This window comes from Struthio camelus, chromosome 6, assembly GCF_040807025.1.
Source record: "Struthio camelus isolate bStrCam1 chromosome 6, bStrCam1.hap1, whole genome shotgun sequence".
NCBI lineage: Eukaryota > Metazoa > Chordata > Aves > Struthioniformes > Struthionidae > Struthio > Struthio camelus.
The window spans coordinates 21,632,698-21,659,758 of NC_090947.1; the positions used below are offsets into that span (position 1 = coordinate 21,632,698).

The window sequence follows — 27,061 nt, forward strand, 5'->3', positions numbered from 1 at the left end:
GCTGAATCCTTGTGTTGACGGTTTTTTTCCTCTCTGTTTAAAATAGAAACTTTCACTTCTTCTATTTGGCCAGTAACTCGAGTTACTTTGAAAACCTTTGTTTGCAAATATACAGATATAGCCTGTTTGTTTCCTTTCAATGCACAGATTACCCTCAATTGTGCTTGCAGGACCAAATGGTGATTTGAATGCCTATAAAATGTATTTTTTCTGTGTTTATTCCAAGTTGTTGCTGATTTAAAAATAAAAATCAAGCTGTGCGCTCTAAGAAAATTACTACGTATCCACGATGCTGGGACTTTCATTCCTTTGTCTCATACAGCACAGCAGGGAGCAGATGGGAAAACTGTAAATCAATTTATTAATAAATATTAGCTGCAAACATTTCTAATGTAAGTCTAAGTACAAGCATGCATTGTAAAATGAGAAACCCATATATGGTCTTGTTCATTTTTAACTAAATAGGGAAAAGCCCCAACCATGCACATTTGATACACATCATACCTTTTCCCACCTGCTGAAGTATCTGCAGCCTATGAATTTATTTTTGTGATGACAAATATCCTGTCTCTGGTACAAGAGATCTGTGTGTCCTGTAAGTTATCTAAACTTGGTAGCCTAAGGAATCAGAGGCTCAGTATATTATGGAAGAGCATGTTATACAGTAAAATAACAATAAGGACATTACAATACAGTAAGTAGCTCAACTCTTGCTATCTGTTGCACTTGTGTACTTTCACTGTAAAGATTTAGGTTTTTAGTAGTAGTTTAGTTTTTTGTCGTTTAGCTTTATCCTTTCCTCAGCTGACTTTTTTTTAATAACTTAAATTTATTTCCTACAATTGTCACCAGGGAATTTTATTTTAAATATTTACTTCAAGAGCTTGCTTTCTTTCTTTTTTTTTTTATTAGGCTTTTATTTTCCCTCTGTTTTTGTAAGGGAAGGGTTTTATTTTTGCGAAAGCTCCTAGCTTCCAGAGCAAAAGATAATGAAGAGCCCACACGGCCCAGGCTACCCAGCCGTGCTGAAGCAGCCGGCTGAAGCCCTGGTCTCGGTGAACTCGGTGGCATCGCTCAGTGCCTGCGGCCAAGTGAAGCCCTGGGTCCCAGCAGCGCACTGACTCAGCGGCCAGGGCCTGCTTCCTCCTGCTCAGGCTCATTTCGAAAACATCTTTGTTAACCTCAAATTGCTGAGCAGTCGCTATAGTTAAGGCTCCTGAGCTAGCTAGTATTTACCTGACAATCCCCTTTTCTTTCTGCTTCCCACTCGCTCTGGCTTCGAATCTGGGACTGCTTTGCCCGAATTTCTTTCGAAAGTCGCTACCTTGGAAAACAAAGATGGCATTTTCAAGGAGGGCGCTAGATGGCACTTTTGACTTCTTCAACCTTGTTTTTTACTTTCTAGCCAGGAGAGGATATCTTTAACGTCAATGTCAAAACTCTGGGATCACGTCAGCTGGAAATTTCTTACTACTTTTTTTTATTGTTTGTATGATAACCAGTTCACAAGTTGTATTTAACAGTCAAAAATTGTGATGGTATGTTTTTGGTTATAAGCATATCTGTGAAAATGTGTAGTTATTTTTTTAGGAACACTGTATACCTTTTGATTATTGGTACAGTAGCTTGTTTAGTCTAGACATATATGGCCTGATCCGCAACTCAATTGCACAACTCTTAGGCAAGTAAAATTCCAGTACTGGCATAAAAATGATGCAACAGAATAGCATGTTTGACTCTGCTCTGCTTCAGTCCAACCTGGAAGTGGTGTGCTATTAGAACTAGACAAATGAAGCCTGTAACTGCAGCTGGAGCAGAAGGTAAGAATTAAAATGGATACATTTATTGTAAATGTCAAATGGAAATAGCAGGTGGTTGTGAGAAAGCCACTCTGACAGCATTACAGTCTTAAAAACATTATTACTTAAATATTTATCAGATGAAATATTCATTTCTATTGCAAGTCAAAGAAATAGAAAATACAGTCAAATTGCAGTTCCTGGCAATCCCCATGAGCTTAAAATATTGCCCATAAATTTAAACTAAATGCCAAACTGCTAAATGTAATCAGGAAAAGGTAAAAGGAAGAAACAACAAAAGGAAGAAAGGGGGAAGAGTCTGTGGAGGAATGTGGATTAAGTATGAGGGAAAAGTAGTATGAAAGTATATGTACAATAGCTTTATGCAGAAGAATTCAGGAAGAAGAAGGTATGTTAGCATACATGTGTGACAGACTAACAGCAAAGATGAAATGCTACAGCAGGATGAAATGAAAAAGAAACAAATGAACAAAAATCTACCGGTATTTCTGCCAAAGGAGAAAAAAGGAGACAATACACTGCAATCAATACATCTTTGGATAATACTTGAACTGTGTGTGTAAAGGTAATAAATCATGATTTGGAAAATAGCATAAGATAGCATGATCACAAATGGCAACTTAGTAAATGCCAAAGATTTCACAAAGATTATGGTTGTGTTCTGAAAATATAAAGTTCCCGATTTCTGATGCCAAAATGGTTTTGTTTTTTTCCACTGGTAAATTAGTTACTGACTCTAACAAACAGGTTCAGCTGACCTTGTATCAGAAACGGCTTATCAGCGCAGCTTGCTTTAACATAGTTTTCCTGAGCAAAGGCACACTTAGGAGCTTGTGTTCACTGCTGATAACTGTTCCAGTTTTGTCTTTTGGGGGCACCAGGCTGAATTTGACTGAGCAGCGGGAGTACTGAGAAGAAGCTAGTAACAGGCTGCAGGTGTCAAAATGAACAAATGGGCCCTTTCAAAAGGAGGCTTATCTGTTACGTCCTGTTTGTAATAATTTTACCGCATACTGTTAGTCATGTGGGTAATGTGAAAAATATTATATAAAATAGCTAGTGTCTATGTAAAGTGAGAGGTAGATACATTTCTAGCCATAATATGAGGCAAATGGACAAGATCTCATAATTGCTTCACAGGTTAAGCAATCAAAACCACTGCAATTAAAAAAAAAAAAAGTGATTTATTTTTCTTTCATTTCTTTCCTTTCTGTCATGTGATTCATTTGATTGTTACCTCATCTCTAAGGGCCTGTGTTTTACTCCAACAAAGCCTTTTGCTGAGCCAAGGAGCCTGCTGCAAGTTAATACACTATTGCCCTGACCAAACCTACAGGTTTAGGAAGTCTTTGCAACATTGTTTTGTTTCCTTTTAAAACTATTTAGGGAAAAAAAACCTCATACTACTGGATCAATAAGGGCTGTGTCACTGATGGCAGTGGCATCCGATTCGAAACCCCCCCACCCCCCGCCAGTGAAGTGAATTTCACCATGCCTGACCTTTAAGGCTAGTCTGTTTCTGCAGATCCAAATATATAGCATATATATATAGAAATATATATAGTATTGTAATATATAAAAATATTGCTAAAGTTTGTTTGACAGTCTGCAAGCAAACTGTATTAGTTTTAAGTTTTGTCTTTTGACAGTCGCAATACTCTGAAGGCTACGGTTACACCTACAGCTATCTCACATACCAGCAGTACATCCCTGTCTCGGTCGCAGAACAAAGGGGAAATAAATACAACATAGTAAACATGCACTTTGATTTTCTGCAAGATACTCCGTGTGTTAGAGCTGGTCTTGCAATCTGCTGTACCAAAAATACCAATTAAATTCTGGTAACCAACTTAGTAATGGGCACTAGTGTGAAATTGTAGGTGAGGAGATAAATGGCTTTCTCAAGAAGGAAGATCTCTTACAAAAGACTTTCAAGGTAATCAAAGTGAATGTAAACATGTTGGTAAATTGTAAGCTCATGAGTAACCGAGCCAGGTAGGCACTCTGCTGGCCACTGGTTAGGTTGCTCTTGGGCCACAGATGCTGGATTGTTAAAGGTGTTTTTAAAGGTGAAGTCTGGGAAATTCTCCTTTCATGGGATCATTAGGAGCCTTCCCTTTGACACCCTATCCAGAGAAGACAACATCCCTGGGCCTGTTGCCTGTCTCTACAGATGCATCTGCTCAGGTTGCCTGCACTGCTTAACTACCTTGTCAAAGGCATCTAAGCCATCGTTTATTTTACAGTAGCCATGTGAGTCAGTGTAAGCAATCAGGCACATCTAGCTACAGATAAGCCCTGCATATTGTTGTTTCCTGATGACTGTTCTCTTGTAGCTGCGTGTAGGATGTTCAGAAGCAAAACTTCTGAACCCTGAACTAAAATTTTAGATAGCCAGATCTAGATATGCATTTTCAGATTTAATCTGCTTAGTAAAGTTAACAAAGACTAAGCATTGTGCATTAAACTTTTCATTTTGTTAAGCAACAAGCAGTTTGAGGATAGTATTTCTGCCAGTACTAAAGTTACAAGATGGCATTGTCTGAAGACAATATGTCTCACGTATGTCTGAAGACATAACTCCAATTTTTGTATATCATTTGGCTTTCTGTCAGTAACCAAGGAGCATCGAGTAAGTATTTTTCCTGTAATTGAATATAAGAAGATTACACAAACAGTGGGTGGAGAAAATAGCACTGCTTATAATTACTGTGTTGATAAGATATTTAGATTTTTCCATGTTATTGAAAACCAGGTGCCCAGCTGCCTGGAAATCACACTGATATTGTACTTGTACATTTCCAGATATTTCATCCTGATCCTTTTGCATTTACCAATATCTGATGTCTGCTCATCTTCTGTATTCTTATTTAGATCCGTTCTTGGAAAAGTCACTTCTCAGTAAAATGCTACCGAGAGGTTATTCTGAGAGTCGTTGGTACTGCATGTTCAATTGATATGGCTGCTTTGAAACTCACCTGATGCTTCCTACTGTAAGTCATTGTTATTTTTTTACTTATCACTTATACCTTAACAATGTGGCTACAATTTCCATGCTAGCTTGCTGACTCTTTCTGGAAAAACACCATTCATGTTCAGTGTTTTCAGAGGTGAACTGGCAAAATGTACTTGCCTGCAGAAAACTCTTGAGGGCTCTTGAGAAGACTCCAGCATTTCAGGCTTTGACACAAGTGCTTAGAAATCACCAGTGAGGTAGCCTTTGCATCAAGTGCAAAGATACATTTGTGATCTCCTGAAAATCTGCTCCAACTGGCTCATCTGTACACCTTTGAAAATATGTTTGCATCTGGTCACTGCTAGAGCTTAAGATCTAAATGCTTGAAGTCTGCCCTCATTGAGAGGATCAAGCTTCTTGCAGCCCTTCACTTTTAAAATCTTTCTAAGGAAAAGAAAGTAGACTCCGTTGTAAACCCACAGAGCTGAAACAAGAAGACTCCACCCAAAACAAAGCTATATTCAAGGCCGGTGTAGAGCATGTAGAGCTCAGAGGAAAAAGTCTAGAGAGCTTTGGCTAAGTGTTGGCTGGGCGAGGGGCTTGTGGAACAGTGAGAAGATACTATCCTTTGCTGTTCTGGGAAGCAGGAAGGACTTTGGGAACGTGCAGGAGTATCCTATGTATTCAGTATGGCATTAGAAAGAACTCTTGACTGCAACACTGTGTTATCATTGCTAATTATCCGGCTCAAAAGAGGCGGACAAGCTGTTCCCAACTCAGTGGAGAACTGGTCCTTCTCAGTGTTCCCCAAAACAGAAAGCAAGTCTGGGGACAAGTGCACTTTCCTGCCCTGGGACTGTGTACCTGACCTCAGGGATGGAAGTGTGTGTGTGTGTGTGTGTATGGATATGTGTGTGTGTATATATATACACACATACACATCCCTCCCTCCCATAACTGCCCATGTTGTGGAGAAGATTCAGACTGTTGGTTGGTGGATATCAACACTGATCAGTGAGCGGCCTCTTTAGCCAAACCTATGCTCTTGTAAAATGAATTTTTATCAAGATTTCTTACTATAGTCTGGTATGCATTCCTTGCTGTCTCCCAGACTGTATCCCTCCAAGGCATGTGATTTTTATAGGGAAGAGCTGCTAGGCAAAAAGCCAAAAATTCTGAAAGATCTCATTATATTTTGTGCTTCCACAAACTAAGCCAAACCACTTTCAAAGCAGTCTTTGTAAGGTGCTGGATACGCGCAGTTTAACATTGAATAAACTAACAAGTGTCTTCCTAATTATGTTCACACCAAGGTCTCACCCTAAAGTTATGGCAGGTGAGTGTTACCCAATTGGCTTTACCACCCCACAGTAAAAAATGTATGTTTGTTGACACAGGCTTTGTATGGAAATACCCTGGTCATCTTTTGGTTGGGCTGTGTAGGCCCAGCCACGGGCACAGACTGGGGAGGAGGAGGAGAGGCGGAGAGGAGGCAGACACTGGCTTCTCAATCAGCACTGCTGCTAATCGTCCTTCTGCAGCTACGGTATGGGTCTGCTGTTAAATGCAACAATACATAAATTCATTAGGCACTATCAGTATATTTAAACTGAAATGAAAGCAGACATACAATGTCAACAAAACGCTACCCTCTAAAAGTTTCCTACAGTCCCTCCTCCCCCCATCTGCCTTGCTTATGGCATTTTCTCAACCTTCCCCAGGGCTCTTACACTTAATTCCATTCTTTTTGCTTGTTTTTACTACTGATATTGCTGTTCTTAATATATATTATCCTGTTTGTTTCTGGTAAGGTTCCTAAACGTGTTTTGACAGTAAACCTTGTAATCTGAAGTACTGCGGGGGACTTTACTGTTAGGAGATGAATATTGAACACAGCAGCTGTCAGTCACGTACCAGTCCTCCGTATGTTTTGGTTCAGACAGTTCCCCCCACCCCCCGCTCTGTTTTTATCTTGTCTGAACGTGACATAAAAGAATGGTCCTTTTTTTGCTCCAAGTTCCTAGTTTGGAGAGGGTTTGGGGAAGACGAGAAGCGACTGAGCGCGCAGACTGTGGACAGGGTTACCCTCCGCCAGGGAAGTGCTGCTGTTCCAGCTGGGATGTCCCCCGCCGTCGGTGTCCGCCACGCTTAAGGAGGGTCAGAAGCTGTGCTGGCCTGTGCGAAAACGGCGGCGAGTAGGGAAAAAAAGACAGAATTGTATACTTGCCCTCTTGGAGGCAGTAATATCTGGCTTAGTCCCTAGAAAAGGGGCAGCTCTGTCTCCCCAGCTGCATTTTAAAAATGGGAAGCCATGAAAAAGTTTGATCCTCCTTTTCAGCAAGAAGATCTTTGCGTGCCCACTAGTTTTTAATGTTTGCTGGGGAAACAGCTAGCAGTGTGATAACCCCGGGATGCCATGTGGAAAAGCAGCTTTTTCTTCTCCCTTTTAGGGTTTCAAGGAAAAAGGAAAAGAAAATGGAAAGAGGAGAAAAAAAAGAAGAAGAAGAAGAAGAGAGGAGAAAGGGGGAAAAAAAAAAAAAAACAAAAGAGAGCCGAAATAAGCAGTGGGAAAGCTGGCAGGCCGGCACGCCATGCCCGCCCCGCAGCGCCGGCAGGGGGTGAGGTGAGGTTCGCCCGGGCCGGGGCCGCCGTGCGCAGCCCCTGCTCGCCCCACCTTCCCGGCCGCGTTTTCCGTCCGTATGGACCAGAAAAAGAGGGGCCGCGGCCGGGCTCGGGGGCTGCGGGCAGGGCGGCGCGGAGCGGAGCAGCCCCAGCTCGGGACGAGGCGGCAGCGGCCGCCGCTGGGGCCCCGGGCGAGGCGCTGCTGCCGCCGCCGCCGCCGCGGGGGTCTGCGCGGGGCCCCGGGGGAAGCGGCGGCGGCTGCCGGCAGCGGGGGCGCCCCGGGGCTCCGGCCGCAGAGCGCCGAGCCGGCGCGTGAGGCGCCGCGCCGCCGCCGCCATTTTGCGAGCCGCGCTGCCGCCCCGCGGCGGCCGGGGGGCGCTGCCGGCGGAGCCGCCCTGCCCCGGGCGCCCTCTGCGGGCACCGCTGCCGCCGCGGGAGGCCGGGCCGAGCCGGGCCGGGGGAGGCGAGGGCGGCGGCGGCGCGGCTGCGGGGCGGGCTGGGCCGGGCGGTGGCGAGGTCGCTTTGCCCTGGGCCGAGCAGGAGCCGTTGGTCTGCGCGCGGCGGCGCGGGGATAACGCCGACGGCGGAGCAGGTAAGCGGGAGGGGACCCCCCCCCCCCCGCCTCGGCCCCCGCCATCTGCCGGCGCCTGTCAGCGAGGCACCTGCCGGGCGGCGCCGCTGTGTCGGGGTGGGGGGGTGCGGGGACGGGCGGGGGGCGGCGAGGGGAAGGCGAAGGCGAAGGCTTTCGCGCCGCTGCCGCTTTTCCCCAGCGAAGCGGTAAGATGCTTCGTCCTCGTGTGGCCAGTGGGTAAGCGCGGCGCTGGGTGAGCGGTGCTGCCGGTTAAAGGAGGAAAAAAAACCAAAAAACACCCTTTTTGCAAATTATTTTGCTGTTTACTTCAAAAACGCGTCTGTTAGCAAGTCCTAAGATGACTTTGATTGAAGATTAAGGCAACGTGTGTTTTCCATTTATTTTTTATGGTGTGTTGTTTTCCGCTCTTGGCACGAGTTGCTTCACTGGGACTTGTTCAAACACCGATGCTGATAAATTTTGGTGCAGCTGAGAGCGTTGCCATTTTGAGCACTGCCGGTTCGGCGTTAGGCCTCGGCTGCACCGCCTCGAGACCGACTCCCTGGCTGCTGTCTTGTGGCAACAGCATAGGGAATCAAAACACAACAAAACCTGAAAAAGGAAATGTAATTTTGAAAAGCAGCTTGCCCGGAGAGATTCAGGGTCTGAAATTTCTTGTGGCATTGCCAGGATTTCATGGGAGTGGTGGCCAGCTTCTCGGGTTAACGGCTGCTACGCTGTTGTCCTGTGTCTGCTTTCCTAGCCCAGTGACGAGAATGGTAAAAATTGCGCTTAATTTGCAAGAATAGGAACTGCAGTAATCACTTCTCCCCGCTTAATTTTATCACTGTAACTCTCTAGACTTACTTCCTCTCCAGACTTACTGTAGAAACTTTATGTGAGAAATGCGTACGATATAGTCTTGTCTGAGATTGAGGATGAGGTCCTAGAGCTTTTATGGATGGTAAGTCTTCCAGCCCTGGTTCCGCTTCCAGCCTCCTGGACAAATTCATGTGTCATCCTTGGGATGTTTCTGGATTGCATTAAAGTGGCAAATGAGGTCATGTTTGGGGATTTAATTTATCAACGATCCATGTAGTCTTGCCAGTGTCACCAGAATTATCCTGACAGTGATTTTCACCTAAAAGTTTGAAAGTGAATGGCCAGAGAGAAGGTGCATTTTGACGTCTCTCTCATGTTGTCTTTGGCTTTTATTAAAATAAAGTTTAAAAAAGCATGAAAGGGATTTTCCTGCCTTTCTACTTCAGAGAGGGGAACTAGATATTGCTTAACTCGCAGTTGCTGGAGAATTCAGTTTGTGTTCTGGTGAATTTTAACATTTTACAAATATTGACAACCTGCAAGAGCAGTAGGCAAATATCATTGCTTCAGTTTAGTTCAAGGGGAAGATAAACTGCACTGGTTCCTTACTCCCTCTCTATTGCTGATCTCCATGCCAGGCTTCATCTGATGCTCTCTGAACCATGCTTCCTTGTGAGTTTAAGCTGCCAGTTTGGCTACAAGCAGCTGCTCTTGATGCAGTCAATAGCAGACAAGGCAGTGTTATTCCTAAAAGCTATGTATTTATCGGTCCGCAGTTCCCAACAACATATGCAGCTGCAAGTGGGTTTTCAAGGAGTCAAATCTCAATCTGAAGTCCCTGAAGGGAGAACCGAAGCCGATAGATGCTGTGCAGCCAAAGCCAGGTGCTATCCTTTGGCCTGTGTTTAATTTCCTTGCTTTAGTGTCATTTCACTAATTAATTTGTTATGCTTACAGAGAGAACATCTGAGTTTCTGTGTAGAATATATAAGGTTTTGGTTTTGCATCAGATTGACATCAATGGTTTGATTAAGAACCATAAACTGAAGAGGTTTTTGCTCATGTGAGAAGGTAGTTTGAATTAAACCCTAGGTGTGATGAAGTGGTATGTTAGATCTGTGATTAGTCATCAGTTGATCTCATGACAGTTATATCAACAAATGTATCCTAGAGAGCAAAAGGAGCTGGGAGAAGTATTCACTGTGTGAAGCACCACATTGTGAAGATCCTGTGTTTCTGGAAAATACTTGCCTCTCTATAATAGATGGTCTGCAAGTTAGATGTGAATGCTCTGGGATGCACCCGTCTCTGGGCTCAAAAGAGGGTTCGTATTCAAAGCCCTCTGAGAAGTGCCAGTGGCAGCTTTATTGTGGTGCAGCTTCTCTCCCTGAAACTCACGCAGTCCGCCAAAAACGGTGCCTGGCAGGCTGTTCAGGCAGATCGTCTTTGGAATGAAGTTTGGGGTGGCGATAGCCTGCAGGAACACCTTGGCACCCTGGGGGAGGAGGTAGAATTTAGTACGCGCTGCTAACTGGTAAAACTACAGTGTCAAAGTCTTCTGCAAATTGGTTTGAGTGAGTGCTGAATTATAAAATGGGGGCAAGGGCACTGCCATATTTCCTAGGGATTTTATGAGGACAAATAATGATATCAATACAGATGGGAGGACATGAGATGCTTAGTCAACTTGGGCAAGATTTTGGCTTAAAGTATCTTGACTTAAAGTATCTTGACTTAAAAGTATTCGTAGGTGAGACAGGAGTCACCTATAAGGGCTCTGTGCAAGCGAAAGACATAGGTAGCTCAAAACATTTTTCAGAGGAGAAAGAGAGGAAAGAGAAGCAATAGCTGCAAAAGTCTTTCAAACTGTTTGACTGTATATGTAGTATGGCTCTTGTGAGTAAAAATGTCAGAAAACAAATTTCGTCATTAATACTGACACAGTGGTAAGAGATGTGGCCTCCAATAGGAAGGCATTGGGGATGAGAAGGAATGGCAGAATTTAGAGATAGATACAGCCAGGATAATGCATTTCTACTGCAGATCAAGTGTTGCTTTGGTTTAAAAACACCCCCCAAGTTTAGCTTATTGCTGAAAAATACCTCAACAGAGCAAGGAGCAGGTTGAATGCTCCATGCTGCTGAGATCCTTGCCTTTATGAATGCTGCAATTTGCGAAGCTTGAAGAATTTGAGGTGGAGTTGCACCAAAAAAGTGCACATAAGAACTTTCCACCTTGCCACTAGTACAGAATGTGTCTGCTTCTTTCATAAATTCAGCATTGAAAATCTCTCTATCTTTTGCAGTGATAAAACAAAGTTTGATCCTTTGTTTGGACATTTTTGTGAACTCCAGTCACTTTAGGTTTTGCTAGTAGTGCAGAGTTCTAGTTTGCTAGAAGTGGTTTATTGCCTGCTTTATTTATTGCAATTTTTTTTCCCCGTTGTTACATAATAGGCAATACTGAGCTCTGGTCTAAACATATCTAGGTGAATCTGTCTTCTCCAACATTTTTAAAAAGCAACACTTAAATAAACCCTACTTGGAGTGAAACTCATTTTCCGTAGGAGAAGAGGTAGCCAAAGCTACTGAACAGATTTGGGTGATGCAGCTGCTTAGTACAAATAAATTACAACAGCTTTGTAGTGTTGCTTACTGAAAACCTCAGGCATAAATGCAAATCATGAATTAAGGAGTCTATGCTGCACATGAATATGCATATGTTGGAAGCCAGAGTGTGAAATAGACAGTGTACAAGATCTCACCTTTGCTCTAACTTGATTTATTTCCTTATTTACGTGGCTGTTATGAGTTTTTTATCCCGTGAGGAAAAGATAAAAAGAAGCTGGTAAGACTCTTAAACTGGCTTTCAATTTGGACAAGCCTAGCCACTAAGCTATGCGAAGAGCAGGACTGGGAATTGGAAATCTCAGCTTTGCCACTGGTATGTTAGATGACTCGTGGCAAATCAGAATGCCTTTGCCTTAGTTTCCATCTCTATAAAATGGAGGGAAATTATATTAACTTCCTTCCATGAGTACTTTGGGATTTACTTGAGACAAGTTTAAATATGGAGTTAGCTGATGGGATGTGTAATTTTCAGAGTTCTGTCACCAAGCCCATATCTGTTCCTGGCAAGACTTTGCTATTGACCAATTAATTGATGTCCCCTCTCTTCATCTTAATTTACAGGCTTTGTGTCCACTTGCATACAGACCCTGCATTCTTGTAGTCTGCCCTTTCAAAGAGGATCATTGGAAAGCAGTGAAGATCCGGAGTCCCAAGATGTGTCTCTTGTCCATAAATACTTAATCTAATTTAGTGGATATTTGAATTTGACTGTCATGGGTCTAAATAATTGTATGTAGGAATATTGGTAAGTGATATTGTGCTGAATTAGAATAGTCAATTGGCCCCTGTGTCATATGTGGATCACTGGCTAACTGGAAGGGTGTATCATGTTAAAATTCGTGCTTGATGATGAACAAGTGAGAGAGGTCAGAGTTGCACAAAGCAAGGTGTGAGCCTGAAAGGTGATGATTTGTTCTCTGTAAGTCCTGTCCTGAAGGTAGAAAAAGCCTTTGCCATAAGCTTTCATGCGAGGTTGAGAAGTTACAATCCGTGATCAAATTTAATCTTCCTTGCCTAGCACTCAGTAAGGGTTACTCCTCTTATGTTTGTTGTAAAGAAAAAGAGGAACAATAAGAAAAATGCAGACGGGCCCTTGGTATTGTGAGGAGAAGAGGTATAACCACTTTCTAGAGTAGGTGACAAAATTCTCGTTAGTAGGTCCTATCTTGTGTTGATGCAAGCCTAATCACCTTAATGCGGAGGCTTAAAATAAGTTCACATAACTGTTCTGGAGATCTTGCTCTTTTGAGAGGAGAGGTAATTTTACACTGGAACAAATCATAGGAATAAAGTTCCTGCAAACGCATGTAAACTGAAGGATTTTTACCTAGACTGGGTTGGTACCTTCTAGTGCCCCAGGGCTGTTTGTCTGGAGGCTGTTTTTTGCCTCCTTGGGTCACGCTTGCATCTTCAGTGTACTCAGCAAACTGAGCCAGTGTCACAAGTCATGCTCAAGTACTGACTGTATCTTTCTGTGGCTGTGACAAGGCAGAAGAATTTCTGATTTCTGTGCACAGTTTAGATAATTTGGAGGCATTGCTGCAGCCGCATGTGAATAGGTAACATGTTAAAAAGGAGCTTGGAATTTGGTGTAGAAGCGAATAAGTTAATAAACTGGGTGCTGTGGCCAGCTCTGTTAAGTTGGGGAGTTAATTTAATAATGTTTGTGGGCATTAATGGAACTCCTGAAATTGTCCTTAATTCTGGATGCCAGTAGAAGAAGCCTACCAGTGTTTTTCTATCTCACAGCAGTTACTGCAAAAATCTTGAGTAACTATGTATATTTAGCCTGACTGAACTTTGTTTGAAGCGAACATATTTTCTCTACAGAAGCACTAGAAGGATGTAATGCCGGTGGTTCCCAGTTGTACTATACTGTATAGTGTTAAAATTTGTAACAGCTGAGGTTTTGGAAAGCTACCTTGAAAAATACCAGTTGCTGAGCCAGTGTAAACTAAGCTTGGGAGATTAATGTCCATTAAGCTGGAGAAAAGTTCGCACCTATTCTGGATTTTAGAGTGTGTATCCTTATGACTTCAGAATGACCAAAACCCGAAGTTAATCTTTTTATAAAGAAGAAAGAAATGGATACAGATTTTAATCTTCTATCTCCAAGTTGGAGATGCTTCACAGAAGAAAGTAGAGGTAGCTGTAATGCTCATTTTTAAAACTCCATCTGTGAACTACCACCAGTACGCAGTTTTTAGCAGTACGCAACAGTGTTAGGCAAGGTGAATAGCTTCAGTAATGCTTTTAGGCCTAGTCTATGCTATGTTTTTGTGATATTAATTGTCACAGGTGTATCAGCTGCCAAACAAGTTTAAAGTGAAACTGCCTCTCCTAATCATCTAAACCCTCAGCTGATGTCTTGGCATTTTCTGCATGGACAGGACAGCCCCCCCCCCCCCCCCCCCCGGCCCCAGTTAGCTTTGTGTGCAGACCCAGGGAAACCAGGAGAATTGAGATGGCTCAGTCTCTTAAACTCCCATCTTTTCTCACGGAAAATTATTTGATCGTTGGAGGAACGTGATTCTGCCCATGCACATGAAGTTTTACGTAATTGTAAGACTGAGAAGGCTCTTCCTACCTCCTCACCTCTCTTCTGAGGTTCTGTAATCCTACCGCAGTATCCATAGCTCTCTTAGGGGCCACTGGCTTTACACCTGACTGAATGCACAATATTGTCTCTTTTTGTTCAGAGATATTACAGAGCTTTGGTGAAATGCAGGCGAGATAGTGCTACTTTAATTTAGTGTATCAGCAGGCCAATTTAGTGAGATTCTCAAATGTCTCACCGCTCAGACAGAGTAGTCATCGTAGCCAGTGAGAACAGCATGGACTGTTATCCTCTCTAATAGGCCCTAGTTTTACAATGGTGTATGGTGCTAAACCATTCAAAGACAAACAGCTTGCTTCAGTTTATTACATTAATACATGCTTTAACCTTTATACTTTGTCTGCTGCTGGATGTGAGGCCCACAGCTAAAACTTTTTCGGAGAGGAGGAGGGTTGCTCCTCAGGTTTTGCTGCTCTAGCTGCCTGCTCTGAATATTTGTTCCCTTTGGTCACGGTGTAGCATCTAGGAGTTGTGCTAGCTGCTGTGCAAACATGACAAAAAGTTCACTTCTTTTTGAAAAAACCTGTGAGTAGTTTAGCTGGCATATATGATGGGACAGCATAAGCCATATTTATAGGTAGCATATTAGCAGCCCAGTAAATACTGTTCTTTTTATGGGTATCAAAACTATAAAGGATTATAATTTGAGTTTGAAATAAGGAAGCGGGATACCTTCACTGATTCTTTTGAGCTGTTCCTGAACATTAGCATGTGCATGGGAAAAAGCACAAAAGCAACTGAGAAATTTATTACGATGTTCTTGGCTGATCAGTAGTGGGAATAGAGCTCATTACTAAATGAGAGATTAAGAGGGCATATAGCTTGCACTGTAACAGAACATGAGAACAAGTTTCATGTGGGAAGAACGTGGAAGGATGTACAAAGAAAGAACTGACTGATAAGCTAGGAGAATTATCCTTGTAGCAGTATTATAGATTAATATATTAATAATCTATATTAATCTATAATATTCAGAGTTCAGTAAGATTACATTTTCCAAAAATCAAAGGGGTTTTTTTTGGTTTGTTTTGACCTTTGTCACTCACTTCTTTAGCAAAATAGATGCATGGTCCATAGTAACTTAAAGAGTACTTTTTTTGACAGAGTATGAGAGCTCTATTTCAGGCTCATTGGACTTGAATTGACAGCAGGATATTCACAGAAGAGATTTTGGAGACAGGCTGCAATGGTGGTTTTAACAGAAGAAATAGGTCTGGATTAGAGAAAAGGAGATCCATGAGTCATATGTTTATAATTGAATCAGTGCTTGTGAAAGTACACAGGCAGAGGATGTAGGGAGGGAAAAAAGAGGAACAAGGAAAGAGCCCTATCAGCACCCATAGAAATTTAGAGGGTTTCTCTCATGGAAATGTTGAAGGAACCAGTAGAGATGGGAGGAGAATTAGGAGGAGCTGTAATTACAAAAGATATAGGAAGGGCCAGACTTCAAGAAGAAGGTGATTATGATAAAGGTGTATGATGGTCAGAAAAGATGAAGGTGGAACTCTGAGAGTTTAAGAAGGTTTTGGCCTCTAAGGATTTTGGTAAGAGCTGTTTCAGGGACAGAAACTTGATTAAATAGGATCTAAAGATGGACCTAAAGGAGAAGAGCTCCTGGCCACTTGTAAATTGTGCATGTGGGAGCAGAGATGAAAGGGCAGTAGTTAAAGAGAGGTCAAGAGGTGTTTTTTTTTTTTTTTTAATGTTGTAAGTTTAGAATGTATTTTTATGTTTTCAGGAGAAAGAGGAGAAAGAAGCAAGTTGAACATAGTTTAGGCAGGACCTAGGATCTTATCCCAATAAGATCATGGGGCAAACAAAGGGTACTGGAGAAGAGAAACACACAAATGGAAAGTTGAAGGCAAGGAGAAGGTGGAAACTGTAGCTGGGAACTGACAGTGAGTTGAGGAGGTAAATAAAGTTACAAGTTGCTAATGAGAATATAGGCAGTTTTAAGGAGTCTTGTGCTTTCCAGCCGAAGCTACATAGGCTTTTAATGGTAGTCCAGCAAAGCAAGGGCTACACTGTGAGATTTTAGCAGTTACTGTTTTCCGACTGGAAAGGCTAAATAGCTGTAAGTTATTCTAAATGATGTTTAGATCCTAAAATAAGAATAAAAAATACTGAAGTCATAATCTCCTTTCCTTCCAACTGATTTTCAACTTTCTGAATTTCTAAACTTCGTTTAATTCTAATATTTCAGTTTTATCCTCAAGTTTCAAGTTGAGATCTGACGTTTTAGTCCCTGTATCATCCGACTCTTCCTGGTGAATTGTGTGGATTTGTGGAAAAAAATGCTATGTATATAGAATAGTTTTTCTTCTTTTTACTTTCTCAGTGTTTTTTCTCTGTAGCTACTTATCACTTGTCTCATTGTTAATTTGTAATGCACTGGTAAGTGTTTATACTTCTGTCAGCAAGCCAGATACTGTAAATATGCACAAACACTGATCTAGAAGTTAATAAGTACTTTTTTTTTTTATTTTACAGATGAGACCATTGCATGCAGTTTTTTTGGAAAAAGTGGTCAAAGGAAATGGATAGTTATTCAGACTTCAGTGCAAAGAACCTCTCAGCTCCAGCTAATATGTCCATTTCTTTGCCTGGGCAAACTGGACTCAGTATCAATACCACCAGTAGTCCTCCGTCTATGTCAATAAGCAGGCTTTTCCCAGCCCTGTTAGAATGCTTCGGAATAATTCTTTGTGGGTACATAGCTGGAAGAGCCAACATTATCACATCGACTCAGGCCAAAGGACTGGGAAATTTTGTCTCCCGTTTTGCACTCCCAGCGCTACTGTTCAAAAACATGGTGGTACTTAACTTTTCTAATGTGAATTGGTCCTTTCTGTACAGTATATTAGTTGCCAAAGCTTCTGTATTTTTCTTAGTCTGCATTTTAACATTGTTGGTGGCCAATCCTGAGAATCGATTTAGCAAAGCAGGTTTGTTTCCAATTTTTGCTACACAAAGCAATGACTTTGCACTGGGATATCCAATAGGTAAGTATCTACTTATGCTTTCTTTTTTTTAAATTATTTTTCATTGTTCTAGACGGTTTTGCTTTTAAGTTTCCACAATTTGAAATGAATTTCTAAACTGAAGTTGTGAACTGCCTAAACCAAGTCTCAAGTCACATCTCTTGAGGAAGTTCTTAAAAAAAAAAAAAAAAAAAAAAAAACCCTCAGATAATATACTCTTTAATGAGAGAAGAAAACTGTCAACTGGCAAGAATGAGACAAAATTTAAAACAGTCTGACTGCAAACTGCCTATGACTGAGTGATCTGGTTGTATTAAGTTAAATCGAATTAAAAAAAAAAAAAAAGAGGTAAAATACCCTTTTAAAATTGGTATAAGCTACCTTACACTTACTGCATGTTAAGAATGTCCTTATGAGAAATTACCAGACTTGCTTTCAAGACCAAAATTCCTTCCTGTGTAAACTATGAGCCTATAAGTGTGGCTTCTGAAATAGCTGTAGTGTTTTTTGTACTAATTTGGCATTAACTGTTGGTCTGGCTCAAGGAAATCATCTAGCATAACATTGATGTCTATCTGTTGTGATATTTATGTGCTGAAACTTTTAATCTGTTCAGAAGAAACATCCAATTTCTGTATTACTTAACGTATCTTAGTTTATGTTGCAAATCAAGTTTAATCCACTGATCTTTATTCTACTATAGCTAGCAGACATGCTTTAGGATATGTCCTGGGAGGAAATCAGTCCTTTAAAAGCAAGATTATTGTATGATTTGTAGTAATTTGCATTTGTGTGTCTCAAATTGGAATTTCATATGGCTGTGGTGACGCCTTTCTTGTTGTGTGTAAACAACCATCAGTCCAGTGGAGTTTTAAAGAAAAAGGGGGGGTATTCAGAGTATAACTTGTATAGCTGTGAACTCTTGGTTTTGTAAGCCTCTATTTTGAATTTCAAGCAATATAAATCATTAAACTTAACTTTATCTCAATCTCTATAAGGCTATTATTTTCTTCCTTTTTGGTAAGCAAAATTTTTTTTCCCTCCTTCTTAGAGTTTTTGTTAATGGTTTGTTAGACACTTTTAGCCATACACACTGTGATGCTTAGGGAGCCACCTGGAGTTGTGGCAGGTTTCTTCTGCCTACTACGGTCTGAAGCGCAGTAGTTTATACCTCCTTTCGGAGATTCTTCTGTGCCAGTGTAGCTTTTGAGGCTGCCTCTCCCTAGGCTGACCTCTGTGGCTGGTGGGGAGAAGCACGCTGCAAGTATCAGCAGTTCCAAAATACACCTCGAGCGGATGGCATTTGGAGAAGATGCCGGGACTCTACTCCATTTGTTTGCTGCTCCCTGAAGAGAAAGTTCTCTCTGCCTCTCAAACGCTTTTGAGAATACTCGTATCGTTCAGACGAGGTTAAGAACGAGGAAAGGAAACAAATTTGATCTAGCAAAGTAAAAAGCAAGATACTTAATCACAGAATTGAAAATACAGTTACGAAACAGAAGCTTAGATGTGCAATTCCAGATTATACTCAGCAACAAGTAGCTCCATGTTTTAGATAAACTGGAGGAGTATTCAGCCTTGTTCTTCCTACTCCAGGGCAGCATGCTCAGGAGAATCATGAATCTTTCTTATTCTCTTAAAGATTACTGGATATGTATGAAATATAGACAAATACAGTTGCTGCCTTTCTCTTCCTTAGACCAAAATACCATATTTCCTTCAGTTGCTTCTCCTGAGACTTATTCTTCTGATTTTCCCCAAGGGGAATAGCACAGATAGGGCTGTGAGGATTACTTCTTTGTTTCTGGATCTTGGATTACAGCACCAGTTAGGGTTTCTCTCTCTTTTCCTTTGACCTTCTCTCTACATCCACTTCCACTGTATCTTTTTAGTTAAAACATCTTTCTAATTTGAACAACTTTCATGTCAGTTTACTTTTTTTTTTTTCAAATATTTTACTACTTTTAAGATATGATTGATATTTCTTCTGTGGGCATGCTACCAAATTCAAAAATTTTAGTTCCTTAAGAGCTTTAGTGGAATGCCTGACACTACATAATACTGGTTATAAGCACTTTAGAGCTCTTTATTTCTTAGAGCTGTTATTTCCTTCCTTGTCCTTTCCTTTCCTTTCTCCTCTTCTCTCATCCCCAAACTTTTGCTAGTGTTGGGCTTTTGCTGTCCCATGTGCAGCTTTTTTACTGTTAGTGGCTTGTCTAAAGTGTTTGGAAGGCTGGGCTAGACAAAGAACGGCTTGCTTTTTTTGTTTTAGTTTGTTTTTTGTGGGTTTTTCTTTTCTCTTCATTTTTCTTACGGTTATAGGTCATGTTTTGTTTCTGTTTAGAGGAAAACCTGATGTTTTAATGGAAATGTGTAGCAGCAGTGAAAACAAATACTTGATTTAAACTTCCTCAAGGAAAAGTTCAGCGTTTCTCCTGTAAATGAGCATACAGTTTAAAAGAACAGTCAGGGAGTGCTCCTGCAATAGGATAACTTTCCTTGAAAATGTCAGAAAGGGAATTCGGAGCAGATGATGTTTTGGCAATGCACATAAATAAGTAGAGCTGTGAGGAAAGCTGCTTATATTTTTTTTCTCTGCAGGCACTGCTCTTGTCTATATTTAGCTACAAAAAAGTAAGTTGCATAAGTGTTGTTGTTACTTATAGTCACATAAAGTACAACTCAGAGTTCTGCAAAGGTATCAATGATTTGTTTTTAATGCATTACGGAAGATATTCTTTCTGTACACGTTGAAAGTAAGTCATTGTTAGATGGGATGTGAAGTTTTTATTATTCATCTGGAAGAGGTAAACCAAGGACTCCTAGAGGTGATGCAGTTCACTGGGTTGCAATTTGTTGCAAGTTTAGGTTCCTTTATTTCAGCATAGCAGCATAGCATAGTTGAATTCCTTTTACTTCTCCTGTAACAGTCGCTAATAACTTAAGTACTCTGAATAATGTTAATCATGTGGAATGCAAAAAGCTGTGAATGGAAGTGAGGTGCTTAATCTAGCAATGTAAAGAAAATATCTGAAGAAGGAGTCTTGTAAGTGGATACTCTTCTAAAACCCCAAAGGTATTTTGACTTCTTGGCCCCATCTGATATTCTTGGTTTCAAAGATACTAGTCTGTTAAAAGGATCGAGCAGCTCTTTGCTTTGGCAGAAGTATTCAGAAAACTTGTTATTGTCTCTCACAAAAGGTATATCTTGACATCATTTACTGTTACAAAATTGTTACTGAAAAATCAAGCTGAGACTCTTTTTTTCTTCCTTTATTTTGTTTCAGTTGTTATTTGAAGTCATGCTTATACAAATGGATTTCAGTTTACGTACAAAATTACCTACCCTAGTGATGGCTGGGAAAAGGAAGTAATTTTTAAAAGACTTTTTCTTCACAATGCTTTTTTTGCATGTCTGAACAAGTTAGTCTAGACAATAGATGAAACACAAACCACGAGATCAGAGAGTTGAGGTTTATATACTGATTTTGAATTTTTTCTTAGCACTAACTGAGATGTTAGTGTTCAACTGCCACACTGTCTCTCTTGTGGAGCCTATTTCTGGCAGTTCTGTAAATTTATAGTTCAGCAAAATAGAAGCATAATATATATATATATATTTTAATCTGCCTTATATTCTCTGCTCCTGTTTGTGGAACTTTCAAGAATCACGTCAAGTTCATGGAGTTACTACTTGTGAAACGTAAGACTAGTGACAGAACTACTTGGATGAACCTTTTTTTATATGGAAGACTGATACAAAATTAAGCTTCCCGAGACCATTTTTATATTTCCTGTTGTTTCACCAGATGGTGTTTGGTAGAAATATTGAAACCTTCAAAACCACTGGCCATGCCTTAAATACCTTCTCTGACATAAGAAAGGGGATGTAAGGAAGACTATTAGAATGGCAAGATCTATGATTTTTTTTTAATTAAACTGATAACTAGCCAGTGTAATGTGTATCCTCACGCCTTTTACAGGGAGACCAAGTAAGTCAGGGAAGAGGTAAATGACTTGATCTTCAGACTCCACAAATACAACATAGCTGTGCGTCTGTGAAAATTTAACAGCTTACCCAGGGTCACAGAAACAAGTTGTGCTCTGAAACCAGAACTACAGTCGTTGCTCTTGCCCTGAGTAGTTCCAGAGAATGAACTAATAATTTTGTGCTAATGTATTTTTTATTTTGTTATTGTTTTGTTGTGTTTTATGTAATAAGAGTAGAAAGATTATACCTGACTTACCCATTGATAACTGGTCACCTTTCAGAGATGTAAGACTTTTCCTAAGAAGACAAACAAACTTGCATCCTGCAAACCTGCTTGTAATTCTCCACAACTCTCCCATGCTTCTGGGGAGAAAAAGCAATTCAATGAAAACAATTGCTTTGTTTAGCATTTGGGATGACTCAAAGGGCATGTGGGTTTACTTATGTTGCTTAGCAGTACTGGCATCCTTGTTTCAGAATGATTTTATTTTCTGTACCTATTGAATATTCGTAGAATCATTAAATAGTGCTGGATAGTTCATCTTCGATCTTTAATATATTCGTGACATGACTGCGGCCTAATGGTAAATAGAAGTGCTTCTCTTAACTATATCTTCTTACATCAGTTGCAAATGCCGTTAGTTCTGAAGGATGATGCAATAATTTTTCCCTAGTTTTCAGACAACAAAAATCAATGCCAATGTTAACTTATTTTTATATTGAATAATTATCACTCATCACTTTTCATTTCCTGTCTTCTAGTTGAAGCTTTATATCAAACCACTTACCCAGAATATCTCCAGTACATTTACCTAGTGGCTCCAATATCTCTTATGATGTTAAACCCTCTTGGGTTTATCTTCTGTGAAATCCAGAAGTGGAGGGATAATCGCACCATGTCGCACAGCAAAATGAAAATAGTGGGCCTAGCGCTCCTTCGAGTTTTGCAGAACCCGATTGTATTCATGGTCTTCATAGGCATTGCCTCAAACTTTATTCTTGGCCAGAAGATTCCAGAATATCTTGAAAACTTTCTGGATGGACTAGGCAGTTCCTTTTCTGGCTCTGCACTTTTTTATCTTGGACTAACCATGGTGGGACAAACAAAAAAAGTGACAAAGGGTATGTTTGTTGCACTGATCCTTCTCATCACAGCTAAACTGTAAGTTCAACTTATTACTTTTATATTTTTGTTCTTCAAAATGTTTCAAAATGTTTAATCTATGAATATACTGGTCAGATAGCTTTCCTCTCAAAATCCTTATAGTGGTATTAAGTTTCACGTCAAGCATTTCAGATGAGCGCTTCCCAAAGACTTTGACAGTATAAGACTATTGACTTAAAAAAATTATTCAGACCACAAGCCTGTTGTCAAGCTCTGCAGTGGAAAAAAAAAAAATTAAAGGTTTTATGGCTTCATGGACTGCCTGTAGGTCATTTATGATATCACAGTTTGGGAAATTACTGAGTTAAATTAAAATTTACTGGTAAAGTAGGTAGACAACAGTAAACGTAAGTATTAGTTGACTAGCCTTTGCATTTTCTTTGGACTAGAAAATACATCTCTAAATTAGTTGTTTTTGCTCGCTGTGTCTTTAGATCACCCACACTATTTTGGAAGAGCTGAAAAACAATCACACCACACTCTTAAACTGATATTTGAGCCTGAATAAATGACAGCTTTTGTATAGAGCTTATGCCATCATTATCTTCCCTTGAGTATACCTTGGTTACTGGTGAACTAAGTATTTTATTTGCTCTGGGACGACAATTTGCACAATGAAACTATTATTTTGATGAAATTCATACTGTAAAATTTGAAGATATGAAAATCTTATGAAAATTTGAAGATTTGAATATCAGTACAATTAACTAAAGACTAATTTGTAAATTAGATCAATGATACACATGCAAAGAACGTGGGAAAAATGAATGCTTATTAATGTTATCACTTTGCTCTGCTGGTGAGCGTGTGTATGCCTATGTAAGGCTTGCAGAGCGAATCTATATAAGATCCAGGATATTGCTAAGGGCAAACAAAATAGCATAAATCGAGGCTCTTTTGCGCGGCAAAGACTTTTAGAACTGAACACTTAAACGTGAGCTCTTCTTTCATGTCAGAGACCTTAATAATGTGGTCTAAGTTTCATAGCTGGTGACTGCTTATAGCTGCTACTACTTTTAACAGTTGAAAATTGAATTTTGTTTTTGTATTTTATGTATTGAAAACTGAAGTCGTACAAAGAATGTATCTGACCGTTAGAAAACGTATCTCAGAAGTTAATTGGTGTGTTTTTTAACATTTCTTTTGTGTATGATTTTTTCAGTTTTAACTTGTGACACCACATTTGGAAGCAGCTGGTAAATGTCATGGTAGCAGTAAAGACAATCATTAAAAGTGATGTCATTATTTTACTTGTCATAAATAGTGTTCAGGCCTTAGACGTCCGTTAGTTCCTCTTCTGAGCGAAGTGGAGTCCACGGCTATAGGCTGAGTAATTTTTTTCACTCTTTTCAGACTTATGATGCCATTTCTCTGTAGAGAAATGGTGGAACTCTTGGACAAGAGTGACGATGTAGTGAACCATACCAGTTTATCAAACTATGCATTTCTTTATGGAGTCTTTCCAGCAGCGCCTGGCGTGGCAATATTTGCAACTCAGTTCAACATGGAAGTAGGAATTGTATGTAATTAGCTCCTCATCAATTTATGTTAACTTTGAACTTAATTTTATAGATCAATTTGTTTTAAAAAGCTTGATGAAATTACTTTTCTGTAGTATAGATTCGCTAGGTTTATTTATTCTCCCTAGATCTCAAATCTGATTTATATTTCACATTATTGATTAACCAAAGTAATTTTCCAGGTGTCTCAAGTGCCTTAATAGAACAGGTTTTTAAATAAGTCCTTGTATTTTTCTTATTCATGTTTCTAATAGGAAGAACTAGAATAACTCTGAATATAAAGAAGTTGTATCCTTGTTTTTTCAAAAACTTTATCTTTGAGCTGCTGTTTTGGTTGTAAAAAATCAAAAGCTGTTACTGATTTCAGTGAGAACGGTGTTGACTTATTGCTGAAAACTTCTGGAAAATCTTGGATTTAACCGATTCTGTTGTGTTTCCCTCCAGATAAATCTTGTGGTAGAAATGAATTTGGCTTTTTTAACATAGAGTTTATCAATTACCTTTTTAACTTAAGGTATAAATCTTATAACTGTTTCCTTTTTTTTTTGTTTGTTTTTTTCCAGTTGAAATGATGAAATATTCCTCTTGATTTTCCTTGTTTTTTAATGTTATCCATTTTGGCAAGAAATGGACACTAAAAGTAGAGCTTTGTAGAGCTCAACAGTTTTGTTCTCAACAGTCTCAGGAAATCTTTTACTCTACTACAGATCTCTGTTTTAAAACTCACAATTCCATCACTGCAAATTCTAAGAAGAGCTAAAAAGAAGAAAACAATGAAAAATCAAGATAGAAATCACTTATATGTTAATACATCTGGCTGCTTTTTCTCATCAATTTCTTATGAGTATTTGCATAGCTACACATTGCTTATTTATTTTAAGTGTGAATATTTCCATTCAAAAATGAATTGTGACATTGTAGATCCACTCCTACATTGGAGTCAATAGTGTCTTTGGCATCTGTGAAAAAGCTTTGTAAGAGTTTGCAGTGGGGGACTCTGTATTCCTGTTATTTCAGAAGCTTCTTAAAAAAAAAAAATCTGTTTAACCATCTGTATAAAATGGGTACTTCCTGGCTCAAATTCTAACTGATTTGTCGTGGAAGCTACTCAATGATTTGTTAAAGCTCTATGTATGTTTAAGTCACAAGCATAATTTTACAAGTCTGTGTATTCCTAAAGACAGATTATTCCACCTGAGATCCGATTAACTCTGCTCTTGTTTCTTTTTGACTCTTTGTGCAGATTACCTCAGGCATGGTGATAAGCACTTTTGTGTCTGCTCCTATCATGTACGTTTCTGCTTGGCTGTTGACCATCCCATCTATGGATCCCAACCCGCTGGCATCTGCACTCCAAAATGTTAGCTTTGACATAAGTATCGTCAGCCTCATTTCCCTGGTAGGTGCTGGCAAAGCGAAATAACATACCAGTACTAGTTTACCTCACAGGGAATAATTATATCAAAGCTTGTGCTTGAATATCACAGTGTTGGGGGCTATGTAAACACTTCAGCTGGAATTTAAGCTCCTGAAACATTAATGAATATTTAATTAATGACTCATTGATGAGTATTAATGAGAGTATTTAATTGGGAAGTTTTAATTTAGCTTTATTAATTCGATTTCCTAAAAATTCTGGTTACCAAGTTCTTAAAAAGGGATATGACATCCCAGATTTCCAATGCGAATTGTATTTTGGCTTTACAGGTGCTATAAATAGTGTTTATTTTGTTTGCTTTTTTAAAATAAAAACTTACACGTTGGAGGGGGCTGGGATTTTCTCAAGTTGGTGTTTAGCTGAAATCCTCGCGTCGTGAAACTATGCATCAAGGGAAGCAGCATGTGAAGAATGCCCCTTGCTGTCACAAGTCATTTTGGCAGATTAAGGGGTGGGGTGGAAGACTTTTTAAAAGCCAAATTGCCAGGCAGCTTCATGTTCATTCCCGAAGACTTAAATGGGTTTGCATATCATTGTCCTCAGGATCACCCAGGCTTCTGCACGTTATAGATGAGTCCTTGGTACTCCCAGGAAATACTTCACCATCATGAGAACTCAAAAATGCATTTCTTTTCCTGGCCGTGTTTTCTGTAGCGTGGGACTGGCAGCAGATGGTGTGGAGCTGACTCTACTAGGCATGATACTAAGAAACTTGTCAAGAAGATTTTGTTGCATGTTTAATTCCAGCATAGTTTGCCAGGATGTTCTTCTTCTTCTTTTGTTTTTTGTTTTCAGTCTTAAATTCAATTTTATCTTGTGTGTTCCAGATCTGGTCTCTTATTGTTGTTCTTTTGAGTAAGAAATACAAGCAGCTTCCTCACATGATTACAACAAATCTGCTTGTTGCTCAGGTCAGTAGTGAGAAGAATGCCTTTTTAAAAAAAAAAAATATTATTTTAAATGTTATTACAAGATTGCTTTCTATAATCATATCTTTGTAGTTGTCTGAGGGCAGGGGAATCTAATGTGTGATGTGTCTAAATAATTGATATGCTTTAGAACGTACTCTTGGCAGAGTTAAACGACGCTCGGGGTGGCAGTGTATATCTGAAGGAGCAGTGTCTGAAACAGAACTATAAACAATCGGAATGGAGAATAGCTTCTGAATTATATTTTTAGCATTATAAGTTACTTTCAAATAGTGTTGATGGCATTTTCATGTCACTTTATGCCAGTCTGAAGTCAGCAATGCCATGGTGACCAGCAGCGTGTGGGTGACCCGATTCAAGGAGCTGAACAGGAAACTAACCCGAATGCTGGTTTAGGTCCGTGACCGGACTCACTAGGGCATCAGGCGGGTGCCACTGCTGTTGCAAGGAGGAGGCATGGGAATTCATGGCTGGTGGCTAGGGAAGGGCAGAGCCAAACAGCAATATTAATTTTAATTCTTCTTTAACCTTAGAGAAAGCTATATAGAGTACATGCTCCTACTTTCATTGAAGTCAAATGCAAAGCTGCTATTAAATTCAGTGAGACCAGCCTGTGCTTGTTAACTTTAAAATATTTTTGAGCCATTGTAATACCTTTGAAACCTATTTCTTCAGATTCCTTCAATACTAAAACTGTCATATATGAGGTATCGCAGGGTCAAAACTTGTAGGATTCTTGGTTGAACAGTACCTGTTGGCCTCAGCTTTGTGTCCAAATCACTTCAGATAAATGGTTTAACATATGCTTTGCATTTTGCTTATTATAAGATACGTAAAGATTAAGGTCATATATTTTTCCTGACTTGTCTTATTCTGGGTTTCTCTGAGCTATATATGTGCCGCCACCATTTAAGAGAGGGGAGGAGAAAAAAAAAAAAAAAAGAGTACCATAGTCAGTGACATAACTAAAATATTTGAGCTCACTGCTCCAGTGCTTTA

The 27,061-nt window shown here is 39.9% G+C and overlaps 1 protein-coding gene across 14 annotated transcripts in view; it reads left to right on the forward strand.

Moving 5' to 3' along the window:
• Positions 1–1,258: 1,258 nt before the first annotated feature.
• Positions 1,259–27,061, forward strand: part of GPR155 (G protein-coupled receptor 155) — a 40,439-nt gene continuing 14,636 nt past the window's right edge. For 3 of the 14 annotated variants that reach the window (XM_068948534.1, XM_068948522.1, XM_068948535.1), the window contains exons 1-6: positions 7,851–7,990; positions 16,529–17,040; positions 21,773–22,172; positions 23,529–23,694; positions 24,939–25,094; positions 25,961–26,044. In XM_068948534.1, coding sequence (XP_068804635.1) covers positions 16,542–17,040; positions 21,773–22,172; positions 23,529–23,694; positions 24,939–25,094; positions 25,961–26,044 — 1,305 coding nt within the window. In that variant the 5' untranslated portion in view covers positions 7,851–7,990; positions 16,529–16,541. Of the gene's footprint in view, positions 1,821–3,845; positions 4,008–4,694; positions 4,814–6,173; positions 6,323–7,150; positions 7,400–7,850; positions 7,991–8,118; positions 9,464–9,567; positions 9,676–11,982; positions 12,167–16,528; positions 17,041–21,772; positions 22,173–23,528; positions 23,695–24,938; positions 25,095–25,960; positions 26,045–27,061 lie in introns of those variants that run through there. The other 11 variants (XM_068948523.1, XM_068948524.1, XM_068948526.1 and 8 more) reach the window with 11 other exon arrangements.